Source organism: Nomascus leucogenys, chromosome 20 (assembly GCF_006542625.1).
Source record: "Nomascus leucogenys isolate Asia chromosome 20, Asia_NLE_v1, whole genome shotgun sequence".
Taxonomy (NCBI): Eukaryota; Metazoa; Chordata; class Mammalia; order Primates; family Hylobatidae; genus Nomascus; species Nomascus leucogenys.
In genome coordinates, this window is record NC_044400.1 from 23,656,504 (window position 1) to 23,680,482 (window position 23,979).

General features: G+C 41.8%; 1 protein-coding gene across 1 annotated transcript in view; it reads left to right on the forward strand.

Annotated features, from left to right (window-relative positions):
• The first annotated feature begins 2,784 nt into the window (after positions 1 to 2,784).
• The window catches only part of LOC100606372 (5-hydroxytryptamine receptor 5B-like), a 35,596-nt gene continuing 14,401 nt past the window's right edge, over positions 2,785 to 23,979 (forward strand). The window contains exon 1 of the mRNA XM_030801335.1: positions 2,785 to 3,558. Coding sequence (XP_030657195.1) covers positions 2,785 to 3,558 — 774 coding nt within the window. The remainder of the gene's footprint in view (positions 3,559 to 23,979) is intronic.

Sequence of the window (23,979 nt, forward strand, 5' to 3'; positions counted from 1 at the left end):
AGGCATTTAGTTAATGGAAAGGGAATTAAATAATAACATGATGTCACTTCTGTGGAGAGCTATGAAAAGAGAGTGGCAGGATAGAGGGGTGGGAAATGGGGGTCAGAGAGCTGAGTCCCAGCTATCAGTCTCAAACCAAGTGTCTTGGTCTGCTCAGACTGCTGTAACAAACACCTTAGACTTGGTGCCTTAGACAACAGAAATTTATCTCTTACAGTTTAAGGGGCTGAGAAGTCCAAGATCAAGTTACCAGCAGATTCATTTCCTGAGTACCCTCTTCCTGGCTTGTGGGCAGAATCCTTTTCACTGTGTCTTCACATGATAAGGAGAGACAGAGTGAGGTCTCTGGTGCCTCTTATAAGGACACTAATTCTATCAAATCAGGGTATTCCCTCTTTGTAGGCCCTCTGTCCAAATACAGGCACATTGATGGTTAGGGCTTAAATATGTGAATCTGGGGCAACACAATTATGTCCATAGCAGAAAGTCAACAAATCTCTCTTCATTTCTTCTTCTGCAAATGAGAATGATGCCTAACATGACTGTGGGTAAGATCAACTGAAGTAAAGTGGGGAAAGTGTTTTGTTGTTACAAATATTTTAGAGAATAAACCTATCTAAAAACAATCTACCTCAAAGATCAGAAGATAACTGAATCTAAGGTTTAGACTGGAAGTTAGAGCAGGAACAGTCATCATTTATTGAACACTTACTCCTGTGCTACTGGCTCTAACTCTAGTTTTATAATGATCTCGTGACAAGTATAATTATCCCCACTTTTAAGATAAGGAAAGTGTGTCTCAGAAAGCTTAAGTTGCTCAGAGTCTCCCAACTGATAAATGGTAACCTATAAAAAGTGGAACTATGAAGACAATATATAATAACATGAAAAGTGCTAACAGAAATCCGCAAAATAAAAAATTGATTTTACCTATAAAAAATGTATGTGGAGGTGGGTGCGGTGGCTCACACCTGTAATTCCAGCACTTTGGGAGGCCAAGGTGGGCGGATCACGAGGTCAGGAGATCGAGACCATCCTGGTTAACACAGTGAAACCTCGTCTCTACTAAAAATAAAAAAAAATTAGCCGGGCATGGTGGCGGGTACCTGTAGTCCCAGCTACTCGCCAGGCTGAGGCAGGAGAATGGCGTGACCCCGGGAGGTGGAGTTTGCAGTGAGCTGAGATCGCGCCACTGCACTCCAGCCTGGGTGACAGAGCAAGGAGACTGTCTCAAAAAAAAAAAAAAAAAAAAAAAACCATGTATGTGGATAGGGACAAAAGATGAGAGTAAAAGCATGTGATGCATCTGGCTAATGCAATATGAATGTTTTTACATTTCTAATATTCTTTGCTCTTATTATAATGTTTGTTCAAAAGGCTAGTTTTCTTTTTCTTCTAACAAATTCTCTTCATCGATCAATTTTCTCAAAATCTTCTCAATTCCAGCTTTCTCCATGATCAAGTCCAAACCTGCTTCTTGGGGTTTGCACCTTGTGTGTTTCATAGCCCCTTCCTCCCCCATTCCCAGGTCATTCAGGAACCAGTCAGGTCAGCCTGCTTGAGGTCTAACCCTTCTCACCTTGACAAGAGACGGGGTGGTTTGGGCTCTGTGTTCTTTGTGTTTCTATTCTACTCCCAGGAACACAGATTTAGATTGAGTTAATTATGATTGAAGTATTTTTTAAGTGTGAGAGGCTGGGGGAATTTCACTTTTCTAATTGGTTCCTACTATTTGCCCAAGGCTCAACAAAAATAACTCCAGTTTGAACCTGGATATGAAGACATACAGTCAGGAATGTTAGAAACTGAAAGGACAGGGCTGGGTGGAGAGTGCGCGTATGTTGGGGGTGGGGACATGATGGGGGAGGTTAGAGCTGGCGAAGATGATGGTATAAAGGATTCCTCTTCCAGATCTCTGCCAGATTGCTCAGAAGCCGCGTTCTTTCCTCATAGAGCCAGGGAGTGAACTTCTCAAGGCGCCACCAAGCCCTCGCCGGGCAGACGTGCTGGAAACGAAGCGGCGACAGGATGCGGCTGGGCTTAGGAGCTTTCTGTTTTATATACCCCAATACCTGGGTTTCCTATTTCGGGTATAAGTAGAATCGAGATTACAGGAAACCAGAAGCCCCCTGGCCGGGGCAGGGCGGGACCCTTGTTTCCCAGTGTCAAACCGTGCCACCAGCAGGTCCGAGGGGTCCGCAGAGGTGGCGGCAAGGGACTTTCTCCCCATTGTAAACCTTTCCCGGAGACTACCTCAGTTAGGGTTCTCTCTGCTTGGCAGAGTCAGGGAGACCAGCGGGGACAGTGTTGAAGGCCCGGCTCCTATTGGTAGATTCTCCAGCTACCCCCTGCTTCCGCCCACCCCCGCCCACTCCAGGTGCAGCTCGTCTCCCGACGCCGCTGGGTGGGGGAGGGGGCAACTCTCCAAGCACAACCCGCGCTTGGTCACTCGGCCGCGCTGATTCCCAGCCCTCTGACGGCCAGTGGCACCCGGGATCGCTAAGAGAGGTGGTAGGAGGGACTGGCGAGCCGAGCGGGGCTAGACTGAGAGGTCCTGCTCTCTTTTACTCTTTCTACTGGGAAACAGGGTCTACGGGGGCTGCAGGCATACGTGCCAAAGGTGGGCTGCTGCCCGCAGAAGGGATCAGGGTAGGACGACCTGGACCCCTCTTCTACCCTCCCCCGGCAGGCAGTACCCCCTCCACGCCCCCCACCTGCCTAGTCCACGCCGAGCTCACTGAAGACTCGTGGGCCCCCTGCCCTGGAGCTGCGATCCCGAGCGCCATGGAAGCCGCTAACCTTTCAGTGGCCACCGCCAGCGTTGCCCTTGCCCTGGGACCCGAGACCAGCAGCAGTAGCCCAAGCCCGAGAGGGATACTCAGTTGGACCCCGAGTGGTGCCGTCCTGTCGGGTCGGGGGCCGCCCTTCTCTGTCTTCACTGTCCTGGTGGCGACGCTGCTAGTGCTGCTGGTCGCCGCCACTTTCCTGTGGAACCTGCTGGTTCTGGTCACCATCCTGCGGGTCCGTGCCTTCCATCGCGTGCCGCATAACTTGGTGGCCTCGACGGCCGTCTCGGACGTACTAGTGGCAGCGCTGGTGATGCCACTGAGCCTGGTGAGTGAGCTGTCGACCGGGCGACGTTGGCTGCTGGGCCGCAGACTGTGCCACGTGTGGATCTCCGACGTTCTGTGCTGCACCGCCAGCATCTGGAACGTGGCGGCCATCGCCCTGGACGGCTACTGGACCATCACGCACCACCTGCAGTACACGCTGCGCACCCGCCGCCGCGCCTCGTTGCTCATGATCGCGCTCACCTGGGTGCTGTCGGCGCTCATCGCCCTCGCGCCGCTGCTCTTTGGCTGGGGCGAGGTGTACGACGCTCGGCTCCAGCGCTGCCAGGTGAGCCAGGAACCCTCCTATGCAGTCTTCTCCACCTGCGGCGCCTTCTGCCTGCCGCTTGGCGTGGTGCTATTTGTCTACTGGAAGATCTACAAGGCGGCCGAGTTTCGTTTCGGCCGCCGCCGGAGAGCTGTGCTGCCGTTGCTGGCCACCATGCAGGTGAGGGGTGGGCTGAGGAATGTTGCTTTGGGGAAGGGGTTGCTAGAGAAGGAGGCAACTTCGCGAATGGGAGAGTGGGCGGAAGCTTGTAAGATTGGAGCGCGCGCCCAAAGATCACCTGGGGCGCACGAGGAAAAGTTTGCCATCGGTTCTTCTGAAGTGTGCACAGAGGGGCTTGTCACCGGCGCATCTGGCACGCAAGCTAGGGGTTCGCTTGGGGGAAAGGGTTTCACCATCTGCACATTAGGGAGGCCGATCTGACACCGACCCACGACGCACGATATGGCCGGAGGGGCTTGTAGGTTCAGCCTGTCTCAGCAGCGATGAGGGCACATCTTGTTACCTGCACTATCTGTTGTTTTCCCCCTCAAGTGCCCCTGTCCATGTGAGTCCTGGAGCCGCCGACTTCTTTGTCCCAACTAGACCTAGAAGGGATGCAGTGGACTGGGAATTCGTCTTTCAGAAATTCCTGTGGCCAATCACGCCTTATTTTCTGTCTCCACCGTACCCCAGTCTATCCTCTGCAGTTCAGAGACTATTCCCCAACTCCATTAGCCAGCACCCTGCCAAGGAGAAAAGTGAGGATTTTAAAATATAATAATTGGTGTCACTTTGCTTTCCTTATCTCAACCCCAGAGCTATCCTCTAGTGATTTAGGAAAGAGAACCATGGATTCAAATCCCAGCTTGGGACATTAGGACAGTTGCTTAATATCTGTGGGTCTCATTTCTTCATCTTTAAACACGTTCATTCGTAATTGATAGGGCTCTTGGTGAGGATTACGTGAGATGAAGAATGTAAAGCCCGTGGCATAGTGGCTGGCACACACTGGGTGGAAGACTGGCTGGAGAAAGAAGGGGTTCAACAGGATATTGCCTGGCAGTCCATAACAAGCAGGAAGATAATGCTGGAAATGTTATGAGATGAGCAAAATTGCAGTCGACAGATCTTCTCTTACTGTATTTATTATTCTGTCTGAAGCTTTCTGCCTTTTGGCCAGGATCTAATAGGTGCTAGCATTCTTCTCACTCTGGAAGCCTCAACTTTCTCTTTTGAGGGTATCAGGTATTTCAGGTAACATGCTCCCCGTCCTATAGATTAACAGGATTTATTCCCCTTTGCAAATACAATACATAGGTGAGGGAAGAGGTGCATATGAGAGGAAAAAGAGACAAGGAAAGTTTTTTGTTACTAGTTTTGTTTTAATTTTGGAAAATTAACTCAGATACTTAGGCTACAGGACAAATACATGTGATTTTTAAAGTAGGCCTTTTTTCTTCTTCATTAAATGGCAGAGGAATTTTGCAGCATAAAATAGGAATGTCAAGACTATAATTGGAAAGTGTTGGTGAGGGAGAGCTTTATTCAGAATTAATGATGTTCTTTGAAAGGTCCCTTGGAAATGCCTGGGGTGATTATAGCTTTTCTGTCTGATTGCCGAGGTAGGGCTGACTTTTAATAGCTACATCAATCCAATGTGCACTTAGAGAAATCACGGTGAAATGGATGCTGGAAAATCTTGCCAAGCCTGATTTTAGTGTTCATTTTTGACAGCTCCCATTCAGGCAGGTGACATAGGGAAGAGGTGCCTGGATGAGAGGCTGGCCAATCTGGAGTGTCCATTGGTGGATGGAGCTCTGAGAGGAAGAGGAACTGTTAAAAATTTAGCCACTCTCGGCAGGAGGACCTGGGGCAAGCCCTTCCCCACTTTGGGCCTCAACTTCTCTAACATACAGTATTCTTGAAAGTCATGTCTAAGGGCCTTGAATCACAGGATGCTGAGATTCTAGATGGGGTAGTGTGCAGGAGCATGCTGCTTCTATGGGTCGCGCAAGCCCTCACTCAAACTTCTGGATAATGTTCCTTAGTCCACGTTTGCAAGCCTTCTGGCAACAAGACACCTAAACAAAAGTGTAAAACACTGCACCAGGAATACTTTCTCTCTACTTTCCCCCACCTGCATCATTCTACACTCCAGGGGAAATGAGCTGGATTGAGTTTAGGCTCTGCAAAGTGTCTGTACTGTTTTCTGTAGGGAACAGGAGCCTATATGAAGCCTGAAGGCCTCTGTTGATGAGGCTGTGTAAGACCTTCATCTTTTTCAGAATTCTGTGTCTAGGTCCCAATACTAACATATTATAAGAAAGGGGTCTTATCAGAATGTAGTTTTTGGGCAATGATTAATCCTTTGGGGCAAAGTGCAGTTTTTGAAAGTTGAGAGGGGAAAAAAAATGTTTATTGAGTGAATTGTCTCTTCCAGACACATTTCTGATGCTTTACATTCAACCTTTCATTTCATTCTCACAATTCAGTAAAGTTGGCATTAAGTCTCTATTAGTCAGGATAAGCTAAGGCATGCTGTGGTAACATGTAACCCCAAACCAGAAGTTATTTCACTCTGACTTAAAGTTCAACATGGGTCTGGTGGCCCACCTGCATAGCTCTCTTACAGGCAGTCTCTCATGAATTTGGGCCATTTATCATTTTTAGCTATGCTGTCTTGCACATGTGCCTTCCAGATTTACTGTGGGAGAAGAGCTACATATGGAGATATGCCAGCTTTTTACTGCCTTACCCTGAACTGGAAACATGTCATCACTATTTGCAGCCCATTGGCCAGCCATTGGCAGTGAATTGGAGGGGAGCATGTGGCTATCTGGTGAGCACTATCTTTGCCATAAGGCCCTCATTTTACAGATGAGAAAACTGCAAGAGAAAACTGTGGTAAGGCACCACAAACCTAGTTCATCCAAAAACACACAGTTACTGGGTAGAAAGGCTAAAAGTTGTACCAGATCTAAGAATCACTATTTTCGGCCAGGTGTGGTGGCTCATGCCTGTAATCCCAGCACTTTGAGAGGCCAAGGCAGGCGGATCACGAGGTCAAGAGATCGAGACCATCCTGGCCAACATGGTGAAACCCCATCTCTACTAAAAATACAAAAATTAACTGGGCGTGGTGGCACACACCTGTAGTCCCAGCTACTCTGGAGGCTGAGGCAGGAGAATTGCTTGAACCTGGGAGGTGGAGGTTACAGTGATGCGAGATTGTGCCACTGCATTCCAGCCTGACGACAGAGCGAGACTCCGACTCAAAAAAGAAAAAAAGAAATCACTGTTTTCATTACTAAAATATATCACTGTTTTCATTACTCCATGCTGTCTCCAGGGACTTGACTTCTGAGGCCTGCCCCTCTGCTCATGGGCGTCTCAGCTTGAGAGGAATGAGGCAGTCATAGCCCAGTCAAGGTGGGTCCCACAAAGCAGGATCTCAAAACTGCTCACGTGAACTCTCCTTTTCAGGAGAGCTGAACACAATTGAGCACAAAAGCCTTGCCTACTTCCCTCGGGGGACAGGTTTAATTCCTGCCCTGGTGTCTTTTCTTTCAACATCTTAAACTGAGACTCTGAGCATCCCATGTACAGTATAATCTGCTCCCTACCCCAAACCAACCCCCATGGGTTATGATTACTTCCTACTGCCCTGTGCCCTTCACTGTTTAGAAAAGAAGAAATACTATTTCTTTGGCTTTTAAAATGTGACATTAAACGGGTTTTTTTTTTCTGTCTGTCTCTCTTTTCTTTGCTATTGCTTGTTTGATTTCTGTGTGCAATTTGATGCTGGGAACTAGTTATCCATCAGGCGTAGTAGTCATACTACTTAGAACCAGAATTCTTTTAGGGACCCATAGAAATGTTTTAATTTTAATTTCTTTTAAAATTAGAGGTAAAATGAATATAACACTAATGAATATATTATAATGAATCCAGTCTTGCTTATACTTGCTTATACTGGTCTTTAAATCAACATAATTTTAAGTATTTCTAAATGAAGGAAGGGATACATCAAGGCAAAGATGTCTGGGGACCACACAAATTATAATGAAGCCTTGGTTAATATCTTGCCCTCATTCTTTTTTTAAATCGTACTATTGCTTTCTTTTTAAAATTTTTAAATATATTTTTTAATAGCTTTGGGGCTACAAGTGGTTTTTGTTTACGTGGATGAATTATATAGTGGTTAATTCTGAGATTTTAGTGCAATTGTCACCAGACTAGTGTCCCCTTCTAAGTCTCCAAAGTCCATTATATCACTCTGTGTGCCTTTGCATATATTCATAGCTTAGCTCCCACTTATAAGTGAGAACGTATGGTATTTGGTTTTCCATTCGTGAGTTACTTCTCTCAGAATAATGGCCTCTAGCTTCATCCAAGTTGCTGCCAAAGACATTATTTTATTCCTTCTTATGGCCAAATAGTATTCCATTATGTATATATACCACATTTTCTTTGTCTACTCATTTGTCGATGGGCACTTAGGTTGGTTCCATATCTTGGCAGTTGTGAATTGGGTTCTTGCTCTCATTCTTAATAAATATATATTGGGAGATAATGTACACAGTGGTTAAGAGCATGGGACTTGGAAACAAACGTGGGTTTCAATTTTTTGACTGCCACTTATTAGCACTTCAGCCAAGTGACTTAATCTACATCTGCAATTCTGCATATGTAAAATGGAAATATTACCACGTGTCTTTTAATATTCTTGTGAAGAGCAAATGAAATTCTATCATATGTGGAGTCCCTTAAGTAGTAAACCATAAATAATAGCTACTGCATTACTTTTGTTATTTTTCTATTTCTCTTTAATAAGAAAAGCATTATTTTATTTCTCTTATTGCTATTCCTTATAATCATAGGTAGATTATTTATTGCTTGTGTAGAAAATTATCCCACAGTTTAGTGGCTTAAAAGAACAAACATGTATTAACTCACAGTTTCTGTGGTTTGAGCATTGGGAATGGCTTAGCTGGGTGGTTCTGACTTGACATCTCTTTTGGCTGTAGGCAAGATGTTGCATGGGGCTGCAGTCATTCAAAAGCTTGACTGAGGCTGGAAACTTTGCTTCCAAGATGGAGCACTCACATGCCTGTTGACAAGAGGCTTCAGATCCTTGAGAAAAGGACATCTCCAAAGGGCTGCTTGGGTGGTACCACATGATAGCTGACTTTCCTCAGAGCAAGCCATCCAAGAGAGCGAAGCAAGGAGGAAATTGCAGTGCTTTTTATGACTTAGTCTCAGAAGTCACATATGATTATTTTCTATTCATTAGCAGTGAGTCACTAAGTCCAGCTCACACTCAAGAAAAGAGGAATTAGGCTTCATCTTTGGGAGAAGTGTTTCCCAAAACATATTGAATGTAGTGTTCAAAATTACTCGATTGACTTACTGATCTTATGTATCAGGCAATGTCCTCTGAGGTTTCAAAGAATGAATAAGCAGTTTCCTGCTCCCAGTGGATTTTTAGTAGATTATAATTATAGAATTATAAATGCAATAAAGTCTTATAAGTGCTCTGCTAGAAATCTGTCCAAAGTACAATGGTATCTGAAAGATTTAATAGTGTATGGTTTCACTACGTAAACTGTGAAGGGCAAAGTAAATGTGAGGTATTGAGCTTTAGGGTTCATGTCAACTTGGAGCCTAGGTTTTAGATAATGCTGTATTACAAAAATTTGACTTTCTAAGCCAGTCCTCTTTGTTGACATTTTGTTTGAACAGTGACACACTGCCATAAAGGTTATGTGCGGTAGGCCCCAAGTGACCCAAAATCTGTACAGAGCCATTTATGTTTATGTATTTATTTTAAATTGACAAATAGTAATTGTATATACTTATGGGATACAATGTAATTTTTAAAAATTTTGTATTTTTAACTTTTTGTAGGTATACAGTAGATTTATATTTTTATAGGGCACGTGAGATATTTTGATACAGGCATGCAATGTGTAATAACCACATCAAAGTATATGGGTTATCCATCACCTCAAATATTTATCCTTTTTTATGTTACAAACAATCCAGGCCAGGCGTGGTGGCTCACGCCTGTAATCCCAGCACTTTGGGAGGCCAAGGCGGCCGGATCACAAGGTCAAGAGATTGAGACCATCCTGGACAACATGGTAAAACCCCATCTCTACTAAAAATACAAAAATTAGCTGGGTGTGATGGCACGTGCCTGTAGTTCCAGCTACTTGGGAGGCTGAGGCAGGAGAATTGCTTGAACCCGGGAAGGCGGAGGTTGCAGTGAGCTAAGATTGTGCCACTACACTCCAGCCTGGCAACAGAGCGAGATCCCATCTCAAAAAAAAAAAAAAATCCAATTATACTATTTTAGTTCTTTTTAAATGTACAATATATTATTTTTGACTATATTCACCCTGTTGTACTATCAAATACTAGATCGTATTCATTCTATCTAACTGTATTTTTGACCCATGAACCCTTCTCTCTTACCGCCTCCCACTACCCTTCCTAGCCTCTGGTAACTATCATTCAACTCTCTATCTCCATGAGTTCAACTGTTTACATTTTTAGCTCCCACAAATAAGTGAGAACATGTGAAACGTGTCTTTCTGTGCCTAGTTTATTTCACTTAACATAATGACTTCCTGTCCCATCCATGCTGTTATGATGGGATATCATTGTTTATATGTATGTACCACATTTTCTTTATCATTCATCTATGAATGGCCACTTAGGTTGTTTCCAAATCTTGGCTATTGTGACTAGCACTGCAATAAACATGGGAGTGCAGATATCTCTTCTATATACTGATTTCCTCTCTTTTAGATATATAGCTGGCAGTGAGATTGCTGAATGATATGGTAGCTCTATTTTTAGAGTTTTGAAGACCCTTCAAACAGTTCACCATAGTGTCTGTACTAAGTTATATTCTCACCAACAGTGTACAAGGGTGCCCTTTTCTCCACTTCTTCACCAGCATTTGTTATTGCCTATCTTTTGGATACAAGCCGTCTTAACTAGGGTGAAATGATATCTTATTGTAGTTTTGATTTGCATTTCTCTGATGAGCAATGATGTTGAGCACCTTTTAGTACACCTGTTTGCTATTTGTCTTTTTTTGAGAAATGTCTATTCAAATCTTTTACTCACTTTTTAATCAAATTATATGATTTTTTCATATAGAATTATTTGAATCCCTTATATTTTCTGGTTATTGAATCCCTTATGTATTCTGGTTATTAATCCCTTGACAGATGGATGGTTCACAAATATTTTCTACCATTCTATGGGTTGTCTCTTTGTTGATTGTTTTCTTTGCTGTGCAAAATCTTTTTAACTTGATGTGATCCTACTTGTCCATTTTTGCTTTGGTTGCCTGTACATGTGGGGTATTACTCAAGAAACCTTTGCCAAATGCAGTGTTCTAAAGAGCTTCCCCAATGTTTTCTTGTAGGAGTTTCATAGTTTGAGGTCTTAGATTTAAGTCTTTAATCCATGTTTAATTGATTTTTACATATGACAAGAAGCAGGTGTCTAGTTTCATTCTTCTGCATATAGATAGTCAGTTTTCCTAGCACCATTTATTGAAGAGACTGTCCTTTCCCCAGTGTATGTTCTTTGAACCTTTGTCAAAAATGAGTTTGCTGTAGATGTATGGATTTTTTTCTGGGTTCTCTATTTTGTTCTATTGGTCTTTGTGTCTGTTTTATGCCAGTACCATGCTGTTTGGGTTACTATAGCTTTGTAGCACAGTTTGAAGTCCAGTAATATAATTCCTCCAGTTTTGTTGTTTTTGCTCAGGACAGCTTAGGCTACTCTGGGTCTTTTGTGTTTTTATATAAATTTTAGGATTGTTTTTTCTATTTCTGTGAAGAATGTTATTGGTATTTTCATAGGGCTTGCATTGAATCTGTAGATTGCTTTAGGTAGTATGAACATTTTAATAATATTTATTCTTCCAATCAATGAACATGGAATACCTTTCCATTATATTGTATCATCTTCAATTTCTTTTTTTTTTCTGTTTTTTGAGACAGTCTCATCCTGTTGCCCAGGCTGGAGTGCAGTGGTGTGATCTCAGCTAACTGCAACCTCTGCCTCCTGGGTTCAGGTGATTCTCCTCCCTCAGCCTCTCGGGTAGCTGGGATTACTTGTTATCTTCAATTTCTTTCATCAGCCTTTTATAGTTTTCTTTCTAGAGATCTTTTACTTCCTTAATTCCTAGGTATTTAATTTATATGTAACTATTGTAAGTGGAATTACTTTTTAAATTTGTTTTTTCAGATTATTTGCTATTGTGTACATGTACCCTAAAACCTAAAGTATAATAATAATAAAAATAAAATAAAATAAAAAAAGAAATACAGAAATGCTACTGATTTTTGTATGTTGATTTTTTATCTTGCAACTTTACTGAATTTGCGTTTGAGTTCCAATGGTTTTTCAGTGGAATCTTCAATTTTTTTCCAAATCTGCAAATAATGACAATGTAATTGGACTTCTTCCTTTCCAATTTGTATGCTCTTTATTTCTTTCTCTTGTCTGATTGTACTAGCTAGGACTTCCCATACTATGTTGAATAACAGCGGTGACAGTGTCCTTGTCATGGACACTGTCCTTGTCATGATCCAGTGTCCTTGTCATGGACAATGTCTTTGTCATGTTCCAGATCTTGGAGGAAAGACTTTCAGTTTTTTCCCATTCAATATGATATCAGCAGTGTTTCTGTCTTTTATGGCTTTTATTGTGTTGAGATATGTTTTTTCTATACCTAATTTTTAAAGGGTTTTTATCATGAAGAGATGTTGAATTTTATCAAACGGATTTTCAATATCAATTGAAATGATCATATGGTTTTTGTCCTTCATTCTGTTGATATGATGTGTCACACTGACTGATTTGCACATGTTGAGCCATTCTCGCATCCTGGGATAAATCCCGCTTGGTCATGATGAATGATATGTTTAATGTGTTATTGAATTTGATTTGCTAGTATTTTATTGCGGATTTTTGCATCAACATTTATCAGGGATATTGGCCTATAGTTTTTTGTTTGTTTGTTTTAATGTGTGTTTGTCTGGTTTGGGTATCAAGATAATACTGCCCACCATATAATGAGTTTGGAAGTATTCCTTCCTCCTCTATTTTTCAGAATAGTTAAAGTAGGTTTGGTATTAGTTCTTCTTTTAATGTGTGGTAAAATCCAGCAATGAAACCATTGGGTCCTGGGCTTTTCTTTGCTGGGAGACTTTTATTATGGCTTTGGTCTTGTTACTTGTTATTGATCTGTTCAAGTTTTGGATTCTTCATGGTTCAACCATGGTAGAAGGCTATCCATTTCTTCTAGGCTTTCCAATTTACTGGCATATAGTTGCTCATAGTAGCCTCTAATAATCCTTTGAATTTCTGTGCTCTCAGTTGTAATGCCTCCTTTTTCATCTCTGATCTTATTTATTTGGGTCTCCTCTCTTTTTTCCTGAATCTGGTAAAGGTTTTTTGGCTTTGTTTATATTTTCAAAAGATTAACTCTTAATTTTCTTGATGTTTTCATTGTTTTCTTCATTTCAATTTCATTTATTTCTGGGTAGGTCTTTATTGTTCATTATCTTCTAATTTTAAGTTGGGTTTGCACTTGCTTTTCTGGTTCTTTAAAATGCATCATTAGGGCTTTTTGTGAAGTTTTTTTTATTTTTTTGATGTTGGCAGTTATAGCTATAAATTTTCCTGTTAATACTGCTTTCATTGTGTTCCATAGGTTTTGGTATGTTGTGTTTCCATTATCATTTGTTAAATAATTTTTTTTTTTCAGACAGAGTCTCACTCTTTCACTAGGCTGGAGTGCAGTGGCGCAATCTTGGCTCACTGCAACCTCCACCTCCCAGGTTCAAGCAATTCCCCCTGCTTCAGCCTCCCAAGTAGCTGGGATTACATACACATGCCACCATGCCCAGCTAATTTTTGTACTTTTAGTAGAGACGGGGTTTCACCATGTTGGCCTGGATGGTCTCGATCTCTTGACCTCGTGATCCACCTGCCTCAGCCTCCCAAAGTGCTGGGATTACAGGCGTGAGCCACCACACCCAGCCTATAAATTTTTAAATTCCTTCTTAATTTCTTCATTGACCCACTGGTCATTCGGGAGCATATTGTTTAATTTCCATGTGTTTGCATAGTTTCCAAAATTCCTGTTGGTATTGATTTCTAGCTTTATTCCATTATGGTCAGAGAAGATACGTAACATAATTTCATTTTCTAAAAATTAATTGACACTTGTTTTGTGGCCTAACATATTGTTTATCCATGAGAATGATCCATGTACTGAGGAGAAAAATGTATATTCTGAAACTGTTGGGTGCAATGTTCTGTAAATATCTATTAGGTCCATTTGGTCTATAGCACAGATTAAGTCCAAAGTTGGTTTGTTGATTTTCTGTCTGGATAATTTGTCCAATAATGAAAGTAGAATGTTGAAATCTTCAGCTAATATTGTATTGTAGTCTGTCTGTCTTTTTAGCGCTAAAAATATCTGCTTTATATATCTGAGTGGTCCAATGTTGGGAGCATATATATTTATAATTGTTATATCTTCTTGCTGAATTGACCCCTTTATTTATATAATGACATTTTTTGTCTCTTTTATAGTTTTTGTCTTGAAATCTATGTAGTTACATTTAAGTATAGCTCTCCTTTTTCCTTTTTTTGCTTTTTTTTTTTTTGAGGTGGAGTCTCACCGTGTCACCCAGGCTGGAGTGCAATGGTGCAATCTCAGCTCACTGCAACCTCCACCTCCTGGATTCAATCGGTTCTCCTACCTCAGCCTCCTGAGTAGCTGGGATTACAGGCATGTGCCACCTCGCCCGGCTAATTTTCTGTATCTTTAGTAGAGACATGGTTTCACCATATTGACCAGACTGGTCTAGAACTCCTGACCTCGTGATCCTCCCACGTCGGTTTCCCAAAGTGCTGGGATTACAGGCATGAGCCACTATGCCCAGCCTCCGATGCCTCCGCCTCCGCCGCCTCCGCCTCCTCTTCCTCCTCGGCCTCCGCCCCCTCCTCCACCTCCTCCTCCGCCTCCTCTGCCTCCTCTTGGTTTCCATTTGCATGGAATATCTTTTTCCATCTCTTTATGTCTATGCGCGTCTTTATAGGTGAAGTGTATTTCTTGTGGGAAATAGATTGTTGGGTCTTGTGGCTTTTTAAAAATCATTCAGCCACTCAATCTCTTTTGATTGTAAAGTTTAGTTTATTTACATTCAGTGTTATTACTGATAAGTGAAGATTTACTTCTGTCATTTTGTTACTTGTTGTTTTGTGGTCTTTTTTCCTTTCTTCTGGTCTTCCTTTTAGTGAAGGTGATTTTCTTTGGTGATATGTTTTAATTTCTTGCTTTTTATTTTTTCTGTATGTGTTGTGTGTTTTTTACTTGAGGTTACCATGAGGCTTGCAAATAATATCTTATAACCCAATATTTTAAACTGATGACAACTTAACACTGATTGCATAAGCAAACAAATAAGCAAAAAGAAAATCAATAAAAACTCTTTGTTCCCCTGCTTTTTAACTTTTTGTTGTTTCTATTTATATTGTATGGTACTATGTCTTGTAAAGTTGTCATAGTCATTTTTTTTATTGGCTTATCTTTTAGTCTTTCTGCTCAAGATTGAGTAGTTTATACACCACAATTACAGTGTTATAATATTCAGTGCTTTTCTACGTACTTAAAATTACCAGTGAATTTTGTACCTTCGGGTGATTTCTTAATGTTTTTTAACCTGCCTACCTTCCTTCCTGCCTTTCTTTTCTTTTCTTTCTTTCTTTTCTCTCTCTCTTCATCTTTTTTTTTTTTTTTTTTTTTTTTGTGATGGAGTATTGTTCTATCACCCAGGCTGGAGTGCAGTATCTTGGCTCTCTGCAACCTCCCCTTCCTGGGTTTAAGCAATCCTCCCACCTCAGTCTTCCAAGTAGCTAGTGTGGAAGGGTATCTTGGGGCCTCCAAATCACCAAGCTCAAGGGAAAAGTCAAGCTGGGAACTGCTTAGGGCGAACCTGCCTCCCATTCTATTCAAAGTCACCCCTCTGCTCACTGAGATAAATTCATATCTGATTGCCTCCTTTGGAGAGGCTAATCAGAAACTCAAAAGAATGCAACCATTTTTCTCTTATCTACTTATAACCTGGAAGCCTTCTCTCCACTTCAAGCTGTTCCCCCTTTCCAGACCCACCCAATATTCATCTTACATATGTTGATTGATGTCTCATGTCTCCCTGAAATGTATAAAACCAAACTGTGCTCTGACCACCTTGGGCACATGTTGTCAGGACCTTCTGAGGCTGTCATGGGTGCACATTCTCATCCTTGGCAAAATAAACTTTCTAAATTAACTGAGATCTGTCTCAGATTTTCTGGGTTCACACTAGGATTACAGGCATGCGCTACCACTCTAGGCTATTTTTTTTTTTTTTTTTTTTTTTTAGAGATGGGGTTTTGCTATGTTGGCCAAGCTGGTCTCAAATTCTTGGCCTCAAGTGATCTGCTCAACTTGACCTCCCAAAGTGCTGGGATTACAGGCTTGTGCCTCCATTCCCAGCCTATCCTTTTCTTTCTGATTGAAGAACTCCTTTTAGCATTTCTTATAGTTCAGGGCTGGTGTTGAAATCTCTCAACTTCTGTGTGGTAAAGTTTTTATTTCTTCTTCATGTTTGAAGGATATTTTGCTGGATATGCTATTCTAGGATAAAAGTTATTTTCCTTCAGCACGATAAATATGTCATGCCACTGTCTCCTCTACTGTAAGTTTTACACTGAAAAGTCTGCTGCCAAATGTGTTGGAGCTCCCTTGTAGGTTATTTCTTTTCTCTTAATGCTTTTAAGATCTTTTCTTTATCCTTGACTTTTGGTAGTTTATTAAATGTCTTGAGGTAGTCTTATTTGGGCTAAATTTGCTTGGTACTCTATAACCTTCTTGTACTGGGTATTGATATCTTTCTCTAGGTTTGGGAAGTTCTCTGTTATCTCTTTGAATAAACTTTATACCTCTCTCTCTCTCTCTGCCTCCTCTTGAAGGGGAATAACTCTTAGATTTGCCCTTTTGAGGCTATTTTCTAGATCTTGTAGACATGCTTCATTCTTTTCTATTCGTTTGTCTCTTTTGACTGTGTATTTTCAAATAGCCTGTCTTCAAGCTTACTTATCTTTCAACTGCTTGATCTATTCTGCTGGTAAGAGACCCTTACATACTTTAGTATGTCAATTGCATTTTTCAACTCCAGAATTCTTCTAGATTCTTTTTAATTATTTCAATCTCTTTGTTAAATTTATCTGATGAGATTCTGAATTCTTTCTTTGTGTTATCTTGATTTCATTGAGTTTCCTCAAAAGAGCTATTTTGAATGATCTATCTGAAAGACCACATATCTGTCTCTCCAGAGTTGGTCCCTGGGGCCTTATTTAATGGATTTGGTAAAATCATATTTTCCTGCATGGTCTTAATGCTAGTCAATGTTTCTTAGTATCTGGGCATTGAAGAATTATGCATTTATTGTATTCTTCACAGTCTGGGCTTGTTTGTACCCATCCTTCTTGGGAAGGTTTTCAAGGTATCCAAAGGGAATTCAGTGTTGTAATGTAAGTTTTCAGTCACTACAGCCATATCTGAATTAGGGGGCAACACAATCCCAGTAACACTGTGGCGCTTGTAGTCTTGTAGAGGTATCACCTTGGTGGTCTTGGTGAAGATCTGGAAGAATTCTCTGAATTACCAGGAAGAGCCTCTTATTCTCTTCTCTTTCTTTCAAACAAACAAGATCGCTCTGTGCTGAACTACCTGGAGCTAGGGATGTGGTAACACAAGTACCCCTGTGGCCACCAGCACTGGGACTGTGCTGGGTCAGACTTGAAGCCAGCACAGCACCAGGTCTTGCCCAAAGCCCACAGTAACTACTACCTGGCTACTGCCTAGGTTCAGTCAAGGCCGTAGGGCTCTGCAATCAGCAGATGGTGAGGCTAGCTAGGCTTGTGTCCTTCCCTTCAGGGCGACAAGTTCTCCTAGGCCATGGGCAGGTCCAGAGATTCTGTCCAGGAGCCACGGCCTGGAATCGGAAACCTTAGAAATCTACCTGGTGCTTTATTCTACTGCAGCCAAGCCACAAGACCATGTTCTTCCCACTCTTCCCTCCCCTTTCCACAAGAAGAGGAGTCTCTCTCCATGGCTACCACCACTTTAGGCCTGTGGCGAGTACTGCCTAGCTACCATTAATATTCACTAAGGCCCAAGGGCTCTTCAGCTTGTGGTCAATGCTGCCATGCCTGTGACTCTCCCTTCAGGGCAGCGGGCTCTCCTCTGACCCAGGACAGGCCTAGAAATGCTGTCCAGGAGCCACGGTCGGGAATTGGGGACTTTAAGAGTCTGCTTGGTGCTCTACCCTACTTCGGCCAAGCTGGTATCTCAGCTACAATACAAAAGCTCCTTTATTCTTTCCTCTGCTTTTCTCAAGCAGAAGGAGTCTCTCCTCATAGCTGCCACAGCTGGGAATGTGCTGGGTCATACCTGAAGCCAACACATCCCTAAGTCTCATCCAAGTCCTATGGCTTGTACTGCCTGGGTATTACTCCTGATGATTCATGTCCCAAGGACTCTTTAGTCAGCAGGTGATGAATCCTGCCAGGATTGGGTTATTCCCTTCAAGGCAGAAGTCCCCTTCTGGCCCAGATGTGTCAAGAAATGTCATCCAGGAGCTAGGATCTGGAATGGGGGCCTCAGGACTCTGCCTGATGCCATATCCTACTGTGGCTGAGCTGGTATCAAAGCTACAAGACAATGTCATCTTTACTCTTCTCTCTCCTATCCTCAAGCAAAGGGAAGCAGTTTCTCCTGAAACTGTAAGCTGTGCTGCCTAGGGTTTGCTGAGGAGTGACACAAGCAGTCCCTTGGCTGCCCTGGTTGGTGTCTCACTAGATTACTTGCCCCCAAAGTCCACTGACTCCAAGTCCAGAGAAGCACCAGGACTTGCCCAGGAATTATAGTCCTTGTGGCCTAGATTGCCTTTTAAGTTTATTTAGAGCCCCAGAACACTTTAGGCCTGCGGTGGTGGGACTCACCGGAAGTCAGGTTCTGACTACTGGTATGGGCAATTCTCCTATGGTTAGGCTAGGTTTGGACTAAATGCTTCCTCTGTAGGCATCAGCTGAGTTCTGCCTGGCATTGCTTTCTGCTGTGACAAGGCAGCACTGAGTTTTAATGCAAAGTCCCACAATCACTGCACTTTCTCTCCAACAAGCACACGGATTCTCTCTCCACACCACATAGCCACTGCCAGGGGATGCTGGAGGGGTGGCATCAGCAATTCAAGACTGTCTTTCCTATTGTCTTCAGTGCCTCTTTCAGGGATATGAAGTTAAAATCAGAAACTGTATCACTCACTGTGATGGCTAATATTGAGTGTCCACTTGATTGGACTGAAGAATGCAAAATATTGTCCCTGGGTGTGTCTGTGAGGGTGTTGCCAAAGGAGATTAACATCTGAGTCCATGGACTGGGAGAGGCAGACCCACCCTCAATCTGGGTGGGCACCATCTAATCAGCTGCCAACGTGGCTAGAATAAAAGCAAGCAGAAGAACATGGAAGGACTTGACTCACTGAATCTTCCGGCCTTCATCTTTCTTTCTGTGCTGGATGCTTCCAGCCCTCAAACATCTGACTCCAAGTTCTTCAGTTTTCAGACTCTTAAACTTATACCAGTGGTTTGCCAGGGGTTCTTGGGCCTTCGGACACATCCTGAAGGCTGCACTATCAGCTTCCCTACTTTTGAGGTTTGGGGATGTGGACTGGCTTCCTTGCTCCTCACCTTGCAGATGGCCTGTTGTAGGACGTCACCTTGTGATCATGTGAGTCAATACTCATTAATAAACTCCCCTTCATATATACATCTATCCTATTAGCTCTGTCCCTGTAGAGAACCCTGACTAATACACTCACCAAATTTTTGGTTCTTATGAAGGTGCTTCTTTGTGTGGATAGTTGTTCAATTTGTTGTTCCTGCAGGGAGGACAATAAATGAAGACTTCTATTTGGCCATCTTTGCTCTGCCTCTGAATGAGCAATTAATGTTTTGGGATATATATATATATATATATAGACACACACACACACACGCACAAACACATATTATGGATATCAAGAAAATTAACCTATTTATCACTTCACATGTTTTGTTTTTTGTAGTGACAAAATTTAAAATATATTGTTTTAGCAATTTTTAAATATTCAACACATTATTATTAACTATAGTCACCTTGCTGTGCAATAGATTTTGAAAGCTTTTTCCCTTTGTCTAACTGGAAGTTTGTACCATATAGTCAAAAGTCTCTCCATTCTCCAGTCCACCTACCCCCTACTCTCCAGCCTCTGTAGCCACCACCCGATTCTCTACCTCCATAAGTTTGATTTTTTTAGATTCCACATAAAAGTGAGATCATGGAGTATTTGTCTTGCTGTGCCTGGTTTATTTCAATTGGCATCATGTTCTCCAGCTTCAACTGTGTTGCAAAAAATAACATTATCTCCTCCCTTTTTAAGCTAAATAGTATTGTGTGTGTGTGTGTGTGTGTATACACACACACACACACACACACACTATATTTTTCTTATTCATCTATTGATGGACACTTAGGTTGATTTAATATCTTGGCTATTGTGAATAATTCTGCAGTGAACATAGGGGTGAAAATATCTCTTCAATATACTAATTTCAATTCCTTTGGAATTTCAATTCCTTTGGAATTCCTTTGGAATTGAAATACCCAGAAGTGGGATTGCTGGATAATATGTTAATTCTCTTTTTAGTTTTTTGAGGAACTTCCATACTGTTTTCCATAATGGACGTGCTAATGTAAATTCTCACCAACAATGTGCAAGCGTTTTGTTAGTTCCATATCCTTACCAACATTTCTCTTTCATCTTTTTGATAATTGCCATTCTAACAGATATGATATCTCATTGTGATTTTAATTTGCATTCTCTGATTAGTGATGTTGATTTTTTTCCATAAACCTCTTGGCCATTTGTATATCTTCTTTTGAGAAATATCTATTGAAGCCTTTTGTCCATTTTTAATCAGGTTATTTGTTTTCTTGCTGTTGAGTTTTTCAAGTTCCTTATACATTTTTTAAATATTAGCCCCATATTAGATATATGGTTTGCAAATATTTTCTCTCATTCTGTGAGTTGTCTCTTCACACTGTTAATTGTTTCTTTCACTGTGTAGAAGCTTTTTGGTTTGATGTAATCTCATTTGTCTACTTTTGCTTTTGTTGCCTGTGCTTTAAGGATCATATCCCAAAAATCATTATCTAACCCAATGTCAAGGAGCTTTTCCCCTCTGTTTTCTTCTAGTAGTCTTATAGTTTCAGGTCTTTATTTAAGTCATTAATATATTTTGAGTTGATTTTTGTATAAGAGGTAAGATAAGGGCCCAGTTTTATTCTTTTGTATGTGGATATCTAGTTTTTATTGAAAAATACCTAGTTTTAATTTCATTTTATATCTACTACTTATTGAAGAGACTGTTTTTTCCTATTGTGTGTTCTTGGCACATTTATAGAAAATCAACTGACCACAGATACATGGATTTATTTCTGGGTTCTCTATCCTGTTTCATTGGCCAAAGTGTCTGTTTTTATGCCAGTGCCACGCTGATATGGTTTGGCTGTGTCCCCACCCAAATCTCATCTTGAATTGTAATCCCCATGTGTCATGGGAGGGACCCAGTGGAAGGTAATTAAATCATGGGGGCAGTTTCCCTCATGTTCTAATGATAGTGAGTGAGTTCTCATAAGATCTGATGGCTTTATAAGTGTCTGGCATTTTCCCTGCTGGCACTTCTCTCTCCTGCTGCCATGTGAAGAAGGAGGTGTTTACTTCACCTTCTGCCATGATTGTACGTTTCCTGCGGCCTCCCTAGCCATGCAGAACTGTGAGTCAACTAAACCTCCTTCCTTTATAAATTACCCAGTCTTGGGTATTTCTTCATAACAGTGTAAAAATGAACTAATAAAGTAAGTTGGTACTGAGGTAGTGGGGTTCTGCTATTAAAGATATCTGAAAATGTGGAAGCAACTTTGGAACTGGGCAATAGGCAGAGGCTGGAAGAGTTTGGAGGGCTCAGAATGAGACAGGAAAATGTGGGAAAGTTTGAAACTTCCTAGAGACTTGGAGGGCTTAGAAGACAGGAAGAAGTGCAGAAGTTTGGAACTTCCTAGAGACTTGTTGAATGGTTTTGACCAAAATGCTGATAGTGATATGGGCAATGAAGTCCAGGTGATCTCAGATGGAGATAAGGAACTTCTCGGGAAAGCATCTCTTGCTATGCTTTAGCAAAGAGACTGGTGGCATTTTGCCCCTGCCCTAGAGATCTGTGGAACTTTGAACTTGAGATGATTTATGGTATCTGGCAGGAGAAATTTCTAAGTGCCAAAGCACTCAAGAGGTTGCAAGGCATAAAAATTTGGAAGATGTGCAGCCCGATGATGTGATAGAAAACAAAAACCATTTTCAGGGGAGAAATTCAAGCCTGTTGCAGAAATTTGCATAAGTAAACAGGAGCTGACTCTTAATCACCAACACAATGGGGATAATGTCTCCAGGGCATGTCAGAGACCTTTATGGCAGCCCCTGTCATCACAGACCTGGAAGCCTAGAAGGAAAAAATGGTTTCATGGGCTGGACCCAGGTCCCCACTGCTCTTTGCAACCTCGAGACATGGTGCCTTGCATCCCAGCTGCTTCAGCTTCAGCCATGGCTAAAAAGGGCAAAGTACAGCTCAGGCCATTGCTTGGAGGGTGCAAGCCCCAACCCTTGGCAGCTTCCACATGGTTTTAAGCCTGCAGGTGAACAGAAGTCAAGAATTGAGGCTTGGGAACCTCTGCCTAGATTTCAGAGGATGTGTGGAAACACCTGGATGTCGAGGTAGAAGTTTGCTGCAGGGGCAAAGCCCTCATGGAGAACCTCAGTAGGGCAGTACAAAAAGGAAATGTGGGGCCGGAACCCCTACACAGAGTCCCCACTGGGGCACCACCTAGTGGAGCTCTGAGAAGAGCGCTGCTGTCCTTCAGACCCCAGAATGGTAGATCCACCAATAGCTTGCACTGTGAACCAAGAAAAGCCACAGACACTCAATGCCAACCTGTGAAAGCAGCTGAGAAGGGGCTGTACCCTGAAAAGCCACAGTGACAGAGTTGCCCAAAGCCATGGGAGCCTACCTCTTGCATCAGTGTGACCCGGATATGAGACATGGAGTCAAAGGAGATCATTTTGGAACTTTAAAGTTTAATGACTTCCCTATTGGATTTTGGACTTGCATGGGGCCTATAGCCCCTTTGTTTTAGCCAATTTCTCCCATTTGGAATGGGTGTATTTACCCAATACCTGTATTTCCATTGTATCTGGGAAGTAACTAACTTGCTTTTGATTTTACAGGTCCATAGGCAGAAGGGACTTGCCTTGTCTCAGATGAGAATTTGAACTTGGACTTTTGGGTTAATGCTTAAATTAGTTAAGATTTTGGAGGACTGTTGGGAAGGCATGATTGTGTTTTAAAATGTGAGGACATGAGACTTGGGAGGGGCCAGTTATGGAAAGATATAATTTGGCTGTGTCCCCACCCAAATCTCATCTTGAATTATAATCCCCATGTGTTGTGGGAGAGATTCAATGGGAGGTAATTGAATCATGGGGGCAGTTTCCACTATGCTGTTCTCAGGATAATGAGTTCTCATGAGATCTGATGGTTTTATAAGTGTCTGGCATTTCCCCTGCTGCCACTTCTCTCTCCTGCTGCCATGTGAAGAAGGATATGTTTTCTTCCCCTTCCACCATGATTATAAGTTTCCTGAGGTCTCTCCAGCCATGTAGAACTGTGAGTCAATTATAAATTATCCAGTTCTAGGTATTTCTTCATAGCAGCATGCAAATGAATTAATACACATGCTATTTTGGTTACTATAGCTTTGTAGTATAATTTGAAATCAGGTAGTGTGATGCCCCCAGCTTTGTTCATTTTGCTTAATTACTTTGGCTTAGGGTCTTTTGTGGTTCCATACAAATTTTAGAATTTTCTTTTCTATTTATGTGAATAATGCCATTGAAATTTTGATAGGGATTGCATTGCATCTCTAGACCACTTAGTTAATATGAACATTTTAACAATATTAATTCTTCCAGTCCATAAACTTGGCATATCTTTTTATTTATATCTTCTTTATTTTCTTTCATTAATGTTTTATAGTTTTCAGTGTACAGATATTTCACCTCCTTGGATAAATTTATTTCTAAGTATTTTGTAAGCTATTGTAAATGAAACTGTTTTCTTAAATTTTTTTAGGTAGTTTGTTGTTAGTGTATGGAAACACTACTGACTTGTGTATATTAATTTTGTATCCTGCAACTTTACTGAATTTGTTTACTAGTTCCAGGTTTTTTGGTGGAGTATTTAGGGTTTTCTATATATAAGATTATGTTGTCATCTGGGCACTGTGGCTCACACCTGTAATCCCAGCACTTTTGGAGGCTGAGGCAGGCAGATCATGAGTTCAGGAGATCTAGACCATCCTGGCCA